Source organism: Apium graveolens, chromosome 8 (genome assembly GCF_009905375.1).
Source record: "Apium graveolens cultivar Ventura chromosome 8, ASM990537v1, whole genome shotgun sequence".
In the NCBI taxonomy this organism is placed as follows: Eukaryota; Viridiplantae; Streptophyta; class Magnoliopsida; order Apiales; family Apiaceae; genus Apium; species Apium graveolens.
This window is the reverse complement of record NC_133654.1, coordinates 20,054,096-20,067,058: the sequence shown is the minus strand read 5'-3', so window position 1 is coordinate 20,067,058 and position 12,963 is coordinate 20,054,096. Positions and strand designations below refer to the sequence as shown.

The 12,963-nt window shown below is 32.8% G+C and overlaps 2 protein-coding genes across 5 annotated transcripts; one reads left to right on the top strand and one right to left on the bottom strand.

Moving 5' to 3' along the window:
• Positions 1-46: 46 nt before the first annotated feature.
• LOC141676713 (pentatricopeptide repeat-containing protein At2g13600-like) lies at positions 47-2,884 on the top strand. Its single transcript, XM_074482418.1, has one exon. The coding sequence runs from the start codon at positions 819-821 to the stop codon at positions 2,565-2,567; it is 1,749 nt and encodes a 582-aa protein (XP_074338519.1). The 5' UTR covers positions 47-818; the 3' UTR covers positions 2,568-2,884.
• A 328-nt stretch (positions 2,885-3,212) lies between these two features.
• LOC141676744 (SKP1-like protein 21) lies at positions 3,213-10,788 on the bottom strand. 4 transcript variants are annotated; one of them, XM_074482452.1, is made up of 8 exons: positions 10,409-10,786; positions 10,063-10,254; positions 9,870-9,974; positions 9,661-9,745; positions 8,707-8,846; positions 8,407-8,552; positions 5,946-6,022; positions 3,213-3,730 (listed from the first exon to the last, which is right to left on the bottom strand). In XM_074482452.1, exons 1-8 carry the CDS (start codon positions 10,565-10,567, stop codon positions 3,705-3,707), a joined length of 930 nt encoding a protein of 309 aa, XP_074338553.1. In that variant the 5' UTR covers positions 10,568-10,786; the 3' UTR covers positions 3,213-3,704. The 4 variants fall into 4 exon arrangements, 3 of the variants coding, with proteins under 3 accessions (XP_074338553.1, XP_074338554.1, XP_074338555.1); XR_012557123.1 differs by lacking the exon at positions 3,213-3,730 and adding an exon at positions 4,544-4,654 and having other exon boundaries at positions 5,946-6,349; positions 10,409-10,788; XM_074482453.1 differs by lacking the exon at positions 3,213-3,730 and adding an exon at positions 4,544-4,654 and having other exon boundaries at positions 10,409-10,782.
• Between the last annotated feature and the right edge of the window lie 2,175 nt (positions 10,789-12,963).

Below are 12,963 nucleotides of genomic sequence, written 5' to 3'. Positions count from 1 at the left end.
CAATTTGACCGTAAAAAGTCAATTGGGACGGAGGAATATATAATAAGTTGTCACCTGCAAGAGGTTTCTAAACCTCATCTTTCAAAAACTGATTTTTACGACTAAGTTTAAGTTTAGCACTGGGAGGTGGAGCATCAACGACTTACAAGGTCTAGACTGTGAAGTGTTTGCTGCAAAAATCAGATTATGGAAACAACTAGCCAAAAAATGTTACAACAGTATCTTTCCTTGGGAGAGGCTATACTAGGAACGGATATTTGATGGTGCAAGAGCTGTCGCGTGCACAACTGTTTCTTCCCTATCGTTGAACATGTTGCAATTGAGTTGAACAATTTTGCGGATGCTGTGAATTCTATTGCTTCATTTCAGCAAGTATTTGCTGCTTTGGATCTGTACAAGATTCTAGTCGTTATCTTGCCTGAGATTAAAACAATGTTCCACACTGAGGCATTTGCAAAGATACATCGTTGCGTTGCATAATTAAGAACTACTTTTCATATATTTGGCAGAGGGTTTTGTATTGTTTAATAGATGATGGATTAGATTACAAGTTTCCTTTGTATAATGAGATTTCTACGAACTCGATAGGTTCCAGACTTTCGCTTCAACATGAGGTTTGTCAGTTCCAATCAACACGAATTCTGCTGGATATACACCTGCGAGATGAGCTTCAGAAGCTGATACTAACTAAGTTGCTCCCAGTTTATAAATCATTTCTACAAAGATACGGGAGTCATATACCTCAAATTAAACTAGAGCCGAGAAAAAACCGAAAGAACCGGTGCGAAACTGTGCAGTGGCGTGTATGTAATAACAAGATGTTATGCATCAAAAGGTACTCACATTTCAATTTCACCAAGTTGCAACTTGCATTTCCCCCCACCACTGTACGCTTCTCAACTTGCGTTGACAACATTGAATTGCATTACTCTAACTTGTTGCGAAAATACACTCAATCTTCAAGCTTAATCCATGGCAGAGCTGTTCATGCCAAGTTTATTAAAGCTGCAATCCACTCTTCCTCATTGTATCTCCACAATTTTCTACTCAATATTTATGTCAAATGCGGTGATCTTAAAAATGGTCTTCAGCTGTTTGATGAAATGCCCCACAGAAATGTTGTGTCATGGACTGCTGTTATAACTGGTTTTGTTCAACATGCTAGACCCTTTGAAGCTCTTTTCTTGTTTTCCCGGATGCGCAACAACAGTGGCATTAAGCCTAATGCCTTCACTTTTGTTAGTGTTCTTCAAGCATGTTCTTTCTCTAGTAGCTTGATACCCGTGTTCCAAGTTTATGCCTTGATTTTCAAGCTTGGTTTGATTTCAAATGTTTACTTGGTCAATGCTTTTTTGACTGCGTTATTGCGCCATGATCAGTTTGATGAAGCTTTGAATGTTTTTGAGAATTGTTGGAACAGGGATATTGTTTCTTGGAATGCCATCATGTCTGGTTATTTGCAGTCGTCCTATTCTGATGTTCCAGGATTTTGGTGTAGGATGATTCAGGAAGGGATGATACCTGATAATTTTACGTTTGCAAGTGTACTTACTTCTTTGGCTGCCCTGACTGATCTCAGTTTAGGATTGCAAGTTCATGCGCGGCTTGCTAAGTCTGGTCATGGAAATGAGATGTGTGTAGGGAATTCTTTGGTTGATATGTACTTGAAAAACCAAAAACTGGACGATGGTTGGAAAGCTTTTAATGAAATGCCTTGTAGAGATGTGCACACTTGGACTCAAGTGGCAGCTGGATGTTTAAATTGTGGTGAACCGAGAAAAGCATTAGAAATTGTAGAAGAAATGAGGGAGACAGGAGTAAGACCAAACAAGTTTACTCTTGTTACAGCTCTTAATGCATGTGCTAATTTAGCTTCTTTAGAGGAAGGAAAAAAATTTCATGCTTTGATGATTAAGCTTGATAATGAAGTTGATGTGTGTGTGGATAATGCTTTGTTGGATATGTATGCAAAATGTGGATTGATGGATAGAGCATTAAGCGTTTTTCAATCAATGAAGGACAGGACAGTTGTTTCGTGGACGACAATGATAATGGGGTATGCACAAAATGGGGATCCAAGAAAAGCTTTAAATATCTTCGGTGATATGAGGGTGGAAGGTCCAGAACCTAATTATATTACGTTCATATGTGTACTTTATGCATGTAGCCTGGGAGGATATATTGATGAAGCTTGGACACATATATCTTCCATGACATATGACTACGGAATCTCACCTGGAGAAGATCACTATGCATGTATGGTAAATCTCTTAGGCCTAGCTGGGCGTACAAAAGAAGCCGAGGCCTTAATCCGAAATATGCCATCGAAACCAGGAGTCCTAGTTTGGCAGACTCTACTTGGTGCCTGTCGACTTCATGGGGATATTGATACTGCAACTCGTGCAGCAGAGCATGCTTTAAATTTAGACAGACATACCCCTTCAACTTATGTATTGTTAAGTAACACCTTTGCTGATACGAGCAATTGGGATGCTGTTGGAACTCTGAGAGAACTAATGGGAAAGCGGGATGTTAAGAAGAGGTCGGGCTCTAGCTGGATTAGCTAAATGGAGACTAAAAAAAACAGCTTGGGTTAAATCCCGGGAAAATCGAATCTTCCTTGATCCATTATCAAAAGTCATTTGTGTAGTCACTCGTACATCTTACAAGGTTACTGGTAATGTTGTTGCAATGGTTGCATTATGCTATCGGTAATGTAATTTGCACCTTGGACACAAAATTGTTGCATTAAAGGCATGGTAACACTTTGAGGAAGCCAAGCATGTGTTCTTTTAAGAAAAAAAATCTTGTAGAAAATTTTAGTGCAAAAAAAAGAAAATTTATGTTCAGAATAGATATTTATAATAAATTATATAATTTGTCATAGTCTGTTGCAAATTTTGACAATGTTATATGATTTGAATACAGAGCACATATATGAATGCGATGAGGAGATACCTCAAGTGGAAAATGATTTAGTTTCTGGTTCGATTCTTGCTCACCCCGAATTTGTTAGAATAGACCTAATTATTCAGAAAGAAAAAAAAACTAGCGTTTATATAATTTGGGCTTTTTGAAACCATTTGGTTGGATCATTATCAGATGGTATTGGTGCTTTAAAAATCTTAGTTGAATTGGATATCTCAGAAAATGAGTTTTTCGGTTTATTTCCAACAGAGCTGGGTGACTGCATTATACATGCAACTATGCAAGGCAACTCCTTCACGGGTTACATCCCCTTGTCAATGCAAAATTTGAAAGGTCTGCAGATAGTTGATCTTTCTTGTAATAGCTTATCTGGGAAAATCCCGGATTACTTTGAAACCCTGTCCTTACAATATATAAATCTAAGCTCGAATAATCTTGAGGGGGAGGTACCTACAGAAGGAGTATTCACAAATGCAACTGCATTCTCAATAGCAGGTAACAAAGGGCTCTGTGGAGGCATATCTGGACTACAGCTACCAAGTTGCAGTGGAGATAGATTAAAAGGTCCAAATTAGTTTTAGGGCAGACAAGAGAGCATTGCAATATGATTTGATACAGATAAAACCAAATAGAAACAGTAGTGCACATAATTAGTAAACTTGACAAACTACTTGCATTGCTATGATATTGATTCCAATACTTGCTGAAATAATATTACCAGAGATACTGCCAAGAAAGAAGACTACGGACATTATGTTTGATGAAGGTTTTAAGCTTCAGAACTTCGTCTCCAATGCCTTGCCTGACCGCACAAGTAATATTATTGACCCATTTAATTTATATTAACTTGATAGAGGTAATGCAGCACACATAGAATAATCTGAGATTGCAGTGGTATAGCTGGTCCAGCTCTAAGTTTGATCTATATAGATTACAGAGGCATATAATGAAATATTAACCAATCATAATATAAGAAGAAAGCAAACCTAAAGGAAAATAAAGATGGTTCCCAAGCTCAAATCAGAATAGCAAATATTATTAGTGAATAACAATAGCATAGTTTATAATTATGCTGATAATTGATAATAAAAAATTCAATATCAATTTTTCAATAGGTTGTGAAAGTTGTTTTTATTTTATGTGCAAAACTTCTACACCAGTTACCAAATGCAAGTTTTGGCCTGATAAGTTGGGAAAACTGTTTTTTCGGAAAAGTAGTGCGAGGTAGGGCCTTTATAAATTGGATAAGGCGGGTCTAGAATCATTGGATTATGCACATTTGATTTATAAATGTAACAAATGCTAGGAAAAGGAGCACTGTAGATGCTTATAGCATAAGATAAACAACAACCCCCTAAATATATTTAAAAAAATTAAGAAATGTACTGTAAAGGTAAAAAAAACTTACATATCTGAATTGCACCTAAAAACACTATTCATTAAAGTGAATAAGGACTTGAACACAATGAGTTCTTTCTCAACAGTAATGCTGACCTTCATACATTCTAGATAGAAGAGCAACTAAAACTTGGCGCATGAAGAGAAGAAATTATACGACTACATCAAAACCAATCCCCATCATTTTACAGTCAAAAGCTTTCACCATAAGTTATTCCCAACCCTGACACTAACTCTAAAGTCTAAAGCATGCATTCAATACACATGAGCCATTCTCTGGAGGTCTTGAACCATACAGATTACTGCGATCAAGCAGCATAGTCTATTCCTGTCCATCCAAGCATAACTTACATATATAAGTGAAATATGTACAAAGGGTGAAAACATCCATGACTTATTAGGGAGCAAGCAAGTCAATAATTATATAACCATATAATTAACAGAGAATATAAAGGAGACTTGTGCATCCTGCTACACACTAAAAGGATTACAACTGACAAAGGAGGATAACTAGTCATAATAAAAAAACAAATTAAACACGTAGGTGAAAAAAAGTCTTGTACAATTGATAGAGAGACGTTCTCTCATCATATATACAGCAAAAAATCCATTGTTATATATAATTTAATGCTATGATGTTAAAAAACTGTTAACTATAATTCAATTAGCATAACTTGTACTATTCAATTATTATTTCTATGCACAGCCAAAGATTATAAAATGGCAATATTGACATAACAAAACTTGACCAAAAATAGTTGTGCATAAAAGATGAGATAAATAGGGTTAAATGGAAATTTTCAGTTGTGATAATGATAGAATGAACAAGAACAGATTCTGAAAACCACAAATCATGTAGGTCTTTAATCCTTTGTCATAATACAATATATATATATATATATATATATATACTATCCTATGACCTGTGCGATGCACGGATTGCTTTTAACACTTGAATTATTTTTAATAATATAACTATATCTTAAAATTATTATATTTTGATATATAATTTCAATAGTTGAAAAATAAATTGAAAAACATAATAAGTTATAATAATAAATATTTTGTGATAATTTGAGACTTGACTGAAAATAAATAATATAATATAATATGTTGTTCACGGGACTCGAGCCCCGAACCTGTATAAATTGTTAAAATAAAGAATATAAAAGTTTAAATATAATAAGCTGTTGACAGGGTTCGAACCCTGAATCCATTAGAGCAGTTTAAATAATAATATAATAATATTTTATTATTGCATCCAACGGTTCTTATCTATCTGACTTTAGATCTGACTGTTTTTATTTGTCGTACCAAACAACTGTACCGAACAACCGACTACCGAATAGAGGGGTTCTGCTTATAATAGTATAGATAGATACACACACTATTTAATTTAACACCAACCATGAGTAATTTAGCTTTATTACATGTCGAAATATAATAATTTTAACGAAACAAAAATTCATGTATATATGAATATGATGCATAATGCATCAGTTCTAAATTTGTAGTTCTCTTTGGAATTTAAAAATTATGCATCATCATATACATATATACACATGTATAAATTTAGTAAACATTTTTGCACAATCTAAAGAAGGAATAAAAATTTGTACCAAGTCTTTGAAGAATTTCATTCCTTTCTAAACCCAATGCATCTGTCATCAACCTTATTTCAAAATCCTCTACTTCCCTGCACACAAAGAATAAGGAACTACGAATAAAAGGAAAATAAGGTAAAAGGAATATATCTTTGTTGAGAGAAAAATAGTAACAATAAAATACTTCTCATCGAATGTAGTATTCTAGTACTGCTACTTATTTCACACACAAAAGCAGAAGACTGCAACATCACCACAAACATTTCAAAATGATTTTTGTTTAGGCATATGACATCTTATATGAGAAAATACACTAAATAGTATATAACTTATTTAAAGAACTAAACCAAGAAAACTCTTACAAAAACAAGTTTGTGGATGTGAATTTGTTTTCCATGTGTGCAGACATCAGCCATATGCTGTAAAAATTATACAATCAAAATCATATAGAAAAATGAGCGAAGTGCGTAATAATGAGCTGCGGCTGTGTGTGAAGGCTATACTTAAGTTTACTGCGCGATGCGCACACATGCCACACATGTATTGAGGGTAGTTTAATGGGTGCAACTGCGCATAATTATAAGGAAACTTATAAATATACTACATTATACATATTAAGGCAGTACAGTTGTTGCATGCATGTCAATAATTTCATATTAAAATCTAGGTAGCCATACAAGAATTATATATATATGCTTACAAGCTTTGAATAAAAATTTGCACACGCCTTTGAACTCATTTTTTTATTTATATTTAAAAAATTTAACTTAAACGGACAAAATCTCCCCGCCCATATACCATATATAGTACAAGGGCGAAAAAATCAATTTACCAAAATGTCAAAATCAGTTACAGATATTCAAGTTGTAAGTATAATCAAATGAATAAAACTAGATTCCATAGGTTCCACCAGACTAATTAATTGTTAAAACGTTGTATAAAGACAAAACACCGGTGGAGCAACAAAAAAGCAAACATGCAAGTAGCAATCAGTCCAACACTTTCATGTAATTTCATGATACTATCACATACTGTATGATATTTCTTGTATAATGAGATACATTAATAAATTAAAGAATGAAAACTAATATTTGAGAAATCAACTTGGTTGATAGTCGAGAGTACAACCAAGTAAATAGATCCTCTTTCAAAACATAAGCATCCGTTTGCAAGAGCGGTCGAATCAAATTTGTGTCATGTTCATGTATCTTTATCCCCACCCCTACCTTTTCTTTTTCTAATGTAGTTGCTTGCTAAATAAATATAATTGTTTTCTAAAAAATATGTAATTTTCCAAAATTGTAACATTGCCTATGCATAAAAATAAGATTCGCATTGCTTCATTGAGCAAAATATAGGAAACAAACACAAGATAAGTGTATTGCAATGTTGTGTGCTCAATACCAATCATGACCTTACATGTGCTATTTGCCTAGGCGAGACAAAGCAACAATAATTTTATAATTACATGTGTTAAACTGACAACCAACCAAATATACAATATGTCGCTTATAATAGTATAGTATATAATTTGACGGTCGTTATTTAATGTGCCAAATGACAACCAACCAAATATACTAGTTTTGCTTATTATAATAAAATAATATAGAATAGATAGAAACTAGTGAATTGGTATCTACACAATATTTGGCATTAATATGACAACAATATGATATTAATAATATAAATTACAAGAGCGATAGAAAATGACAGATATGATATTAAGTTTTAAAGTATAGCCTACATTTTAACTTTAAAGTTTGGGTCACATATTACAAAACAAATTTAGACTAAAAAAATGTAATTGAAAATTTAATGTAAAATACTATAGTTTATTTATAATTTACAAATACATTTTTAGTGATGTTTTATCCATTTTAGTAATAATGACATAAACACACAGTTTTATGTTTTAGTTACATATAATAAATACATATTTATCAATTTCTATAACAATTTGACAAAAATGTTAAGGCCATAAGTAATCTATTGTATCAATATCACCTAATTAAGGACATGCGACGAAAGAATTGCCTTATTAAAATCGTTTATCCAAAAGCAGTAGAAATTGCCTCATATGTGCTTTTGGTAACACGGGTCCTTACATTGTATCTTTCTTGGCATACTGTGTATGTATCTTTTACTTGCAAGCAAAAGTTGTTTTATACCTCATCATATTTTGAAAAAGTGAATTTGTCGAACACTCCCAAAAAAATGTTATTTCCTAAAGGCTTTGTCGTTTCTTTTTTCTTTGACGTCAAATCTAGATATTTGAAGTTAAGACACACACAAACACATTCTTACATTCACACACACACATATATATATATATGAGATACTGTTTCCATAAAGGAAAGAGATACTTATGACACTCACACACTTAAAAATATCCCGTACTGAGATAATTGTAATACAAAAGAATTTCCAAAATATTGAGGTCTAAATATATTATAAATGACAAAATTAACAGGCTAACCTATCAATCCCTTCCAACAAAGCGGGATCCAGATCATTATCAACAATGTCTCCGTCAGGATTGAAGCTCTCATGTTGAGTGCCTAGTAGTTGTAATCTATCAGCAGCGGAACCTCTATCGTATGCAGAATTAGAAGCATTCAAGTCCTAAAAAATTTAATATACATCTTCTTAGGTAACAAACAACACCGTATACTATGGGGAATTATGACAAGAAATAACAAATAATATAATAATGGAAAGCATGTGCCTTACGGCAAGAAATAACCAATAATATAATAATGGAAATCATGTGCCTGACCTGCTCACTGTTCTCGGTGTTTTGCTCCAAAGCAGAGGCCTCAGTTGAAGCAAAAACATTGACACAAGAAGTTTTCTTCTTCTCTTTCCCTTTATTACGATTCTTTTTCTTCTTCTTTGAGGTTTGACCCCCTCTAGTGTCTGCAAATATAATATACTTAATAATATTGATGTTTGCATCATTAAAAAAACCGTCTTGCCTCTTTTAAACTACACTGTAAAACGGTAAGGTATGAAACAACGGAGAACTAACATCTAAGTTCCTTAAGTATAATTAGAAAGATACCATTAGATAACCACACCACAGAAACCATAAAAAGGATAAAATTCCATCACTTATTACTAGAAAATAAGAAAAATGTTTGTACAATTTTGTTATCATTTGAGGATGAGCAGATCATTTTGACAAGGTAGACACTTTTCCTACAAGTTAGGACATGTATCCTAAAACTTAAATACACCCCTTCTAGAGAGTAGAACTAAGACAATAAGGGTTTTTATTTAAAGACTACAGAATAAGAGACGTAGTTGATATATCAAAACTGCGCCAAACTCATTATATAGTATGTAATAAGAAGAGACATGACTAGTATTTCAAAACTGAGATAATTAGTTAGGCTTATGGTGGTGTATTCCTTTTTGAAATAATAGGATGTCAAGTCTCACCGTGTAAAACAATTTTATAGGCGTATATGGGTTTCCCTTTAAAATTATTTTAATTCACCTAACATCCTTCAGTTTCTACACATTCTTACATGCCATTATTTTCGTGTTGTTATATGGCAAGAAGAACAAGCTGAAATAATAACATTTATAAAGGACTTCGGATATTTACAAAAGAAAAAGGACAATGGGTATAGCCAATTTAGAATATATGAACAAATCTTGTAATACATATATTTAAGCAAGTATGGGACACACATATAAAAACTAGTGAGCAAAAAGATAATGATACCTCCATCACCGTTAGTAAATGAAAGGAGGTCATCAATTGAACAAGCTTCAGGCTCTGGAGGCTCCAGTTCTGCTGCCTCCACATTCTATCAAGGAAGAACATCAACCAATAACAAGGTAAGTATGATACAAAGAAAAATATTAGAAGATATATTCAAGTTGTTATAGTACCAATTATAGTAATCATATTGAAGAAGATTTGAATTTTACCTTTATATTCGGTACCTCGTCGAGCTTTTTCGTCTGTTTCACAAACAGTTTATTTGAAAGCCTGGCACGTATGTTGACATTCTTGTGAGGTTCCAGCTCTTCTCCCTGAATCAATTGAAAAAATTAACATAAAGAAATTGAAGGTAAGGAAGATGTCACTGGTAGTAAACATGGTAGCTGCAAGAAAAATAACCTTCGCACACTGCTTGAAAGATCTAGATAAATCGTGCTCTCTTTCCGAGACACTCTTCTTAGTGTTTTGAGCAAGAGTGTCGCGGATCATTTCATATAGCCCGCTAACTTGTAGACAGTTTGCAGCATGAAGCAACGACCAAAGAGAGTGTTCATCCCTTTGAAGAAGTTCGTCAATAAACAACTCGCGCTCCTACTCAAGAAAAACAAATATAAATTCAAAATTTATGATATCCTTTATAAATAGAAAAAATTCCATAAAAAATTCTACAATTAATAACTCTAAATCAAAACAAGTGTCAGGAAGTACAAACTAACAACAAGAATTAAGCAAACACGAATCTAACCTCGCAATCCCGACCCAACGATACAGCAAATCGAAAATAATCAAATACCATTTCCAGTCCCTCTTTCTCAACGTCTGGAGGTAGACAAATCGGTGTGCGCCAATTAAACCCAAATCCTCTGTCCAATGCATCGCATATATACTGGGACAAGCCAGGCATGCTCCCCTTCTAATTGTGTAATCTCACCCACAGCAGTTCGAAAATAATACCATATCTGCTGGTCATTCAAAGTATACTATATTGCCGATAAAATATTCATTGTTAAATGCAGCTTCGGAAACAATACATTATACAAGTAGCTCTGGAATGCTAGACATTCATCACAATCCAAATAGCGTGGCATTATAATTTAATAAAGCACGCGATAAAAAACGACACGAATAGTAAATATACATGAAAAAACACGACACGAAACAACACGAACAACTTAAATATACATGAAAAAGGTAAAATAACACGGCAAGAAACAATATGAATAACTCGAATCCAAAAATAACTAATCATCACTTACAGAGTATGTACACAGTTGAGAGATGAAAAACCCTCTTTCCTTCCATTTGGTTAAAATTAATAATGATTAATGATGATCCCGTTATTATTAAGAGTAATGCTAGAGGCACAAAAGAAAGTTATAAAAAATTGTCACAAAATGACATGGCATGGATGATGTGATACAATGAAAAAATTCAATTAATCCTATTAATGTAACTGCAGGGAGGTCCATTTATATTTAGTCAACCAACATGTGACATATGACATTTGTAACTATTTTAGTAACTCATTTTGTACCTCTAGCATTTTCCTATTATTAATTATGAAATTATAATTAAATTTCATAAACTTATCAATATCAATATATTCTTAATGTTTACTAGCACTAGCTTTTACAATTTACTTAAAATGCCCTACTCTATTTTCCTCTCCTTAATCATTTGTTTACCCTTTTTGGTCATACAAAATTCAAATATATGATCCATTTTAATAATCCAACCCACTTACAACCCATGGATTTATCCGATTTCAATTTATCAATACAAACAATACTATATTTAGCGGATACTCCATATTCACTATCCATGGGTTCCGGATACTCCATATTCACTATCCAACATATTTGAATTAATTCAACATGGTAACTACCAATATGACAGCAGTTTCAGTTATTCTGCAAAGTATTAAAGGAATGTCTGATCACAATTATCATCACAATTATCATCGAATGTATTTCAATTTCCTCGATTGTAGAGCTACATGATTCTGCCGATTCTTCTTTGATTCTTCTTTGTAAACATAATTCTTCATCGCACAATTTGTTGCACACCACATCATACATACAATCTATAGTATGTATCATACTGAATTTTCAATATATTCTTAATATTTACTAGCAGTAGCTTTTACAATTTACTTAAAATGCCCTTCTCTATTTTCCTCTCCTTAATAAGAGTAAATAGTCATATAAATTATTTATTAGCAAATTACATCCCTGCAAAAATATAGATATAGTTCTAATTGATTCTTTTTATGATTTACAAAATCAATAATCCAAATAATATCATACATGTCCATAATTCATGCGATAATTGATTCTTTTATGATTAGAAAATCACTAATTTATTATTTGAATCATAGAAACAATTATTAAGTGCTGACTTTTCCTATACATACATCAATTCCTCCCACTAATTATGTCTCAATCACATATATAAACCATGTTCATCATTTTACACAAAATCACATCTTCCTACTAACAATTAGCAACCACTACACAAACGTAATAATACTCAACTATTTCTGATTTTCTATTTTCTCATAGTTTTTTATGTATCTATCATGTAGTTAAAAGTTGAATTGATTCGAACTAATTCGCTGAATATACTATTTTCCAGATTTTTAGCAACAATGTTCGATCAACTATCTTCTCTCGACCTCTCTAGAACCACCTGGAAAATTAAAGCAAGAGTAACTCGAATATGACCTTCGGTTCCAAACTCTTCTACCGCAATCGATGTCATCAAGAGATATAACCTCATTCTGTTGGATGATAGTGTAAAATCTATTTTTTTTTTACTTATAATAGTTACATAAATTATATTTAAATATCAATCTGTTTATAAAATGTTTGCTATGTTTAACCACTTCTTCACCATTGTTTGTTTATGTAGGATTGTCATGTACATGCTTACATATATCCAGATTACTGAAAAAATGCATTCTGATAAGATAGTGGAGGGTGGCGTATACGTGTTTTCTAATTTTTACACCAAAAAAGCTCTTGGAACACTAAAACATGTTTCCTCTAGGTTAATAATTAATTTCTCATATACGACAACTGTAGATCCTGTTGATGATGATGATGTAATGATATCTACCCACAAATTTGAATTTGTGGATCTGAGTGAATTATTTGTTGTTGCACAAGCAAACGGTGGTACAGAATTTCCAGAATTTGCAACAGGTTTTTAGGACACAATCCTTTTTTTAAATTTTCAAGTAATTTTTTTTCACGCAAAGTGTCTAACGTCAAGATTGATTGTAGATGTTATGGGAGTATT

Excerpts from the sequence above, each read along its gene's own strand:
- LOC141676713 (XM_074482418.1), top strand. The coding sequence starts at position 819 with ATGTTATGCATCAAAAGGTACTCACATTTCAATTTCACCAAGTTGCAA.
- LOC141676744 (XM_074482452.1), bottom strand. The coding sequence starts at position 10,567 with ATGCCTGGCTTGTCCCAGTATATATGCGATGCATTGGACAGAGGATTT. Across the intron at positions 8,553-8,706 it reads ACACCGAGAACAGTGAGCAG|GACTTGAATGCTTCTAATTC; the intron begins GTCAGGCACATG and ends TAAATTTTTTAG. Across the intron at positions 6,023-8,406 it reads TTGTTGGAAGGGATTGATAG|GGAAGTAGAGGATTTTGAAA; the intron begins GTTAGCCTGTTA and ends CTTTGTGTGCAG.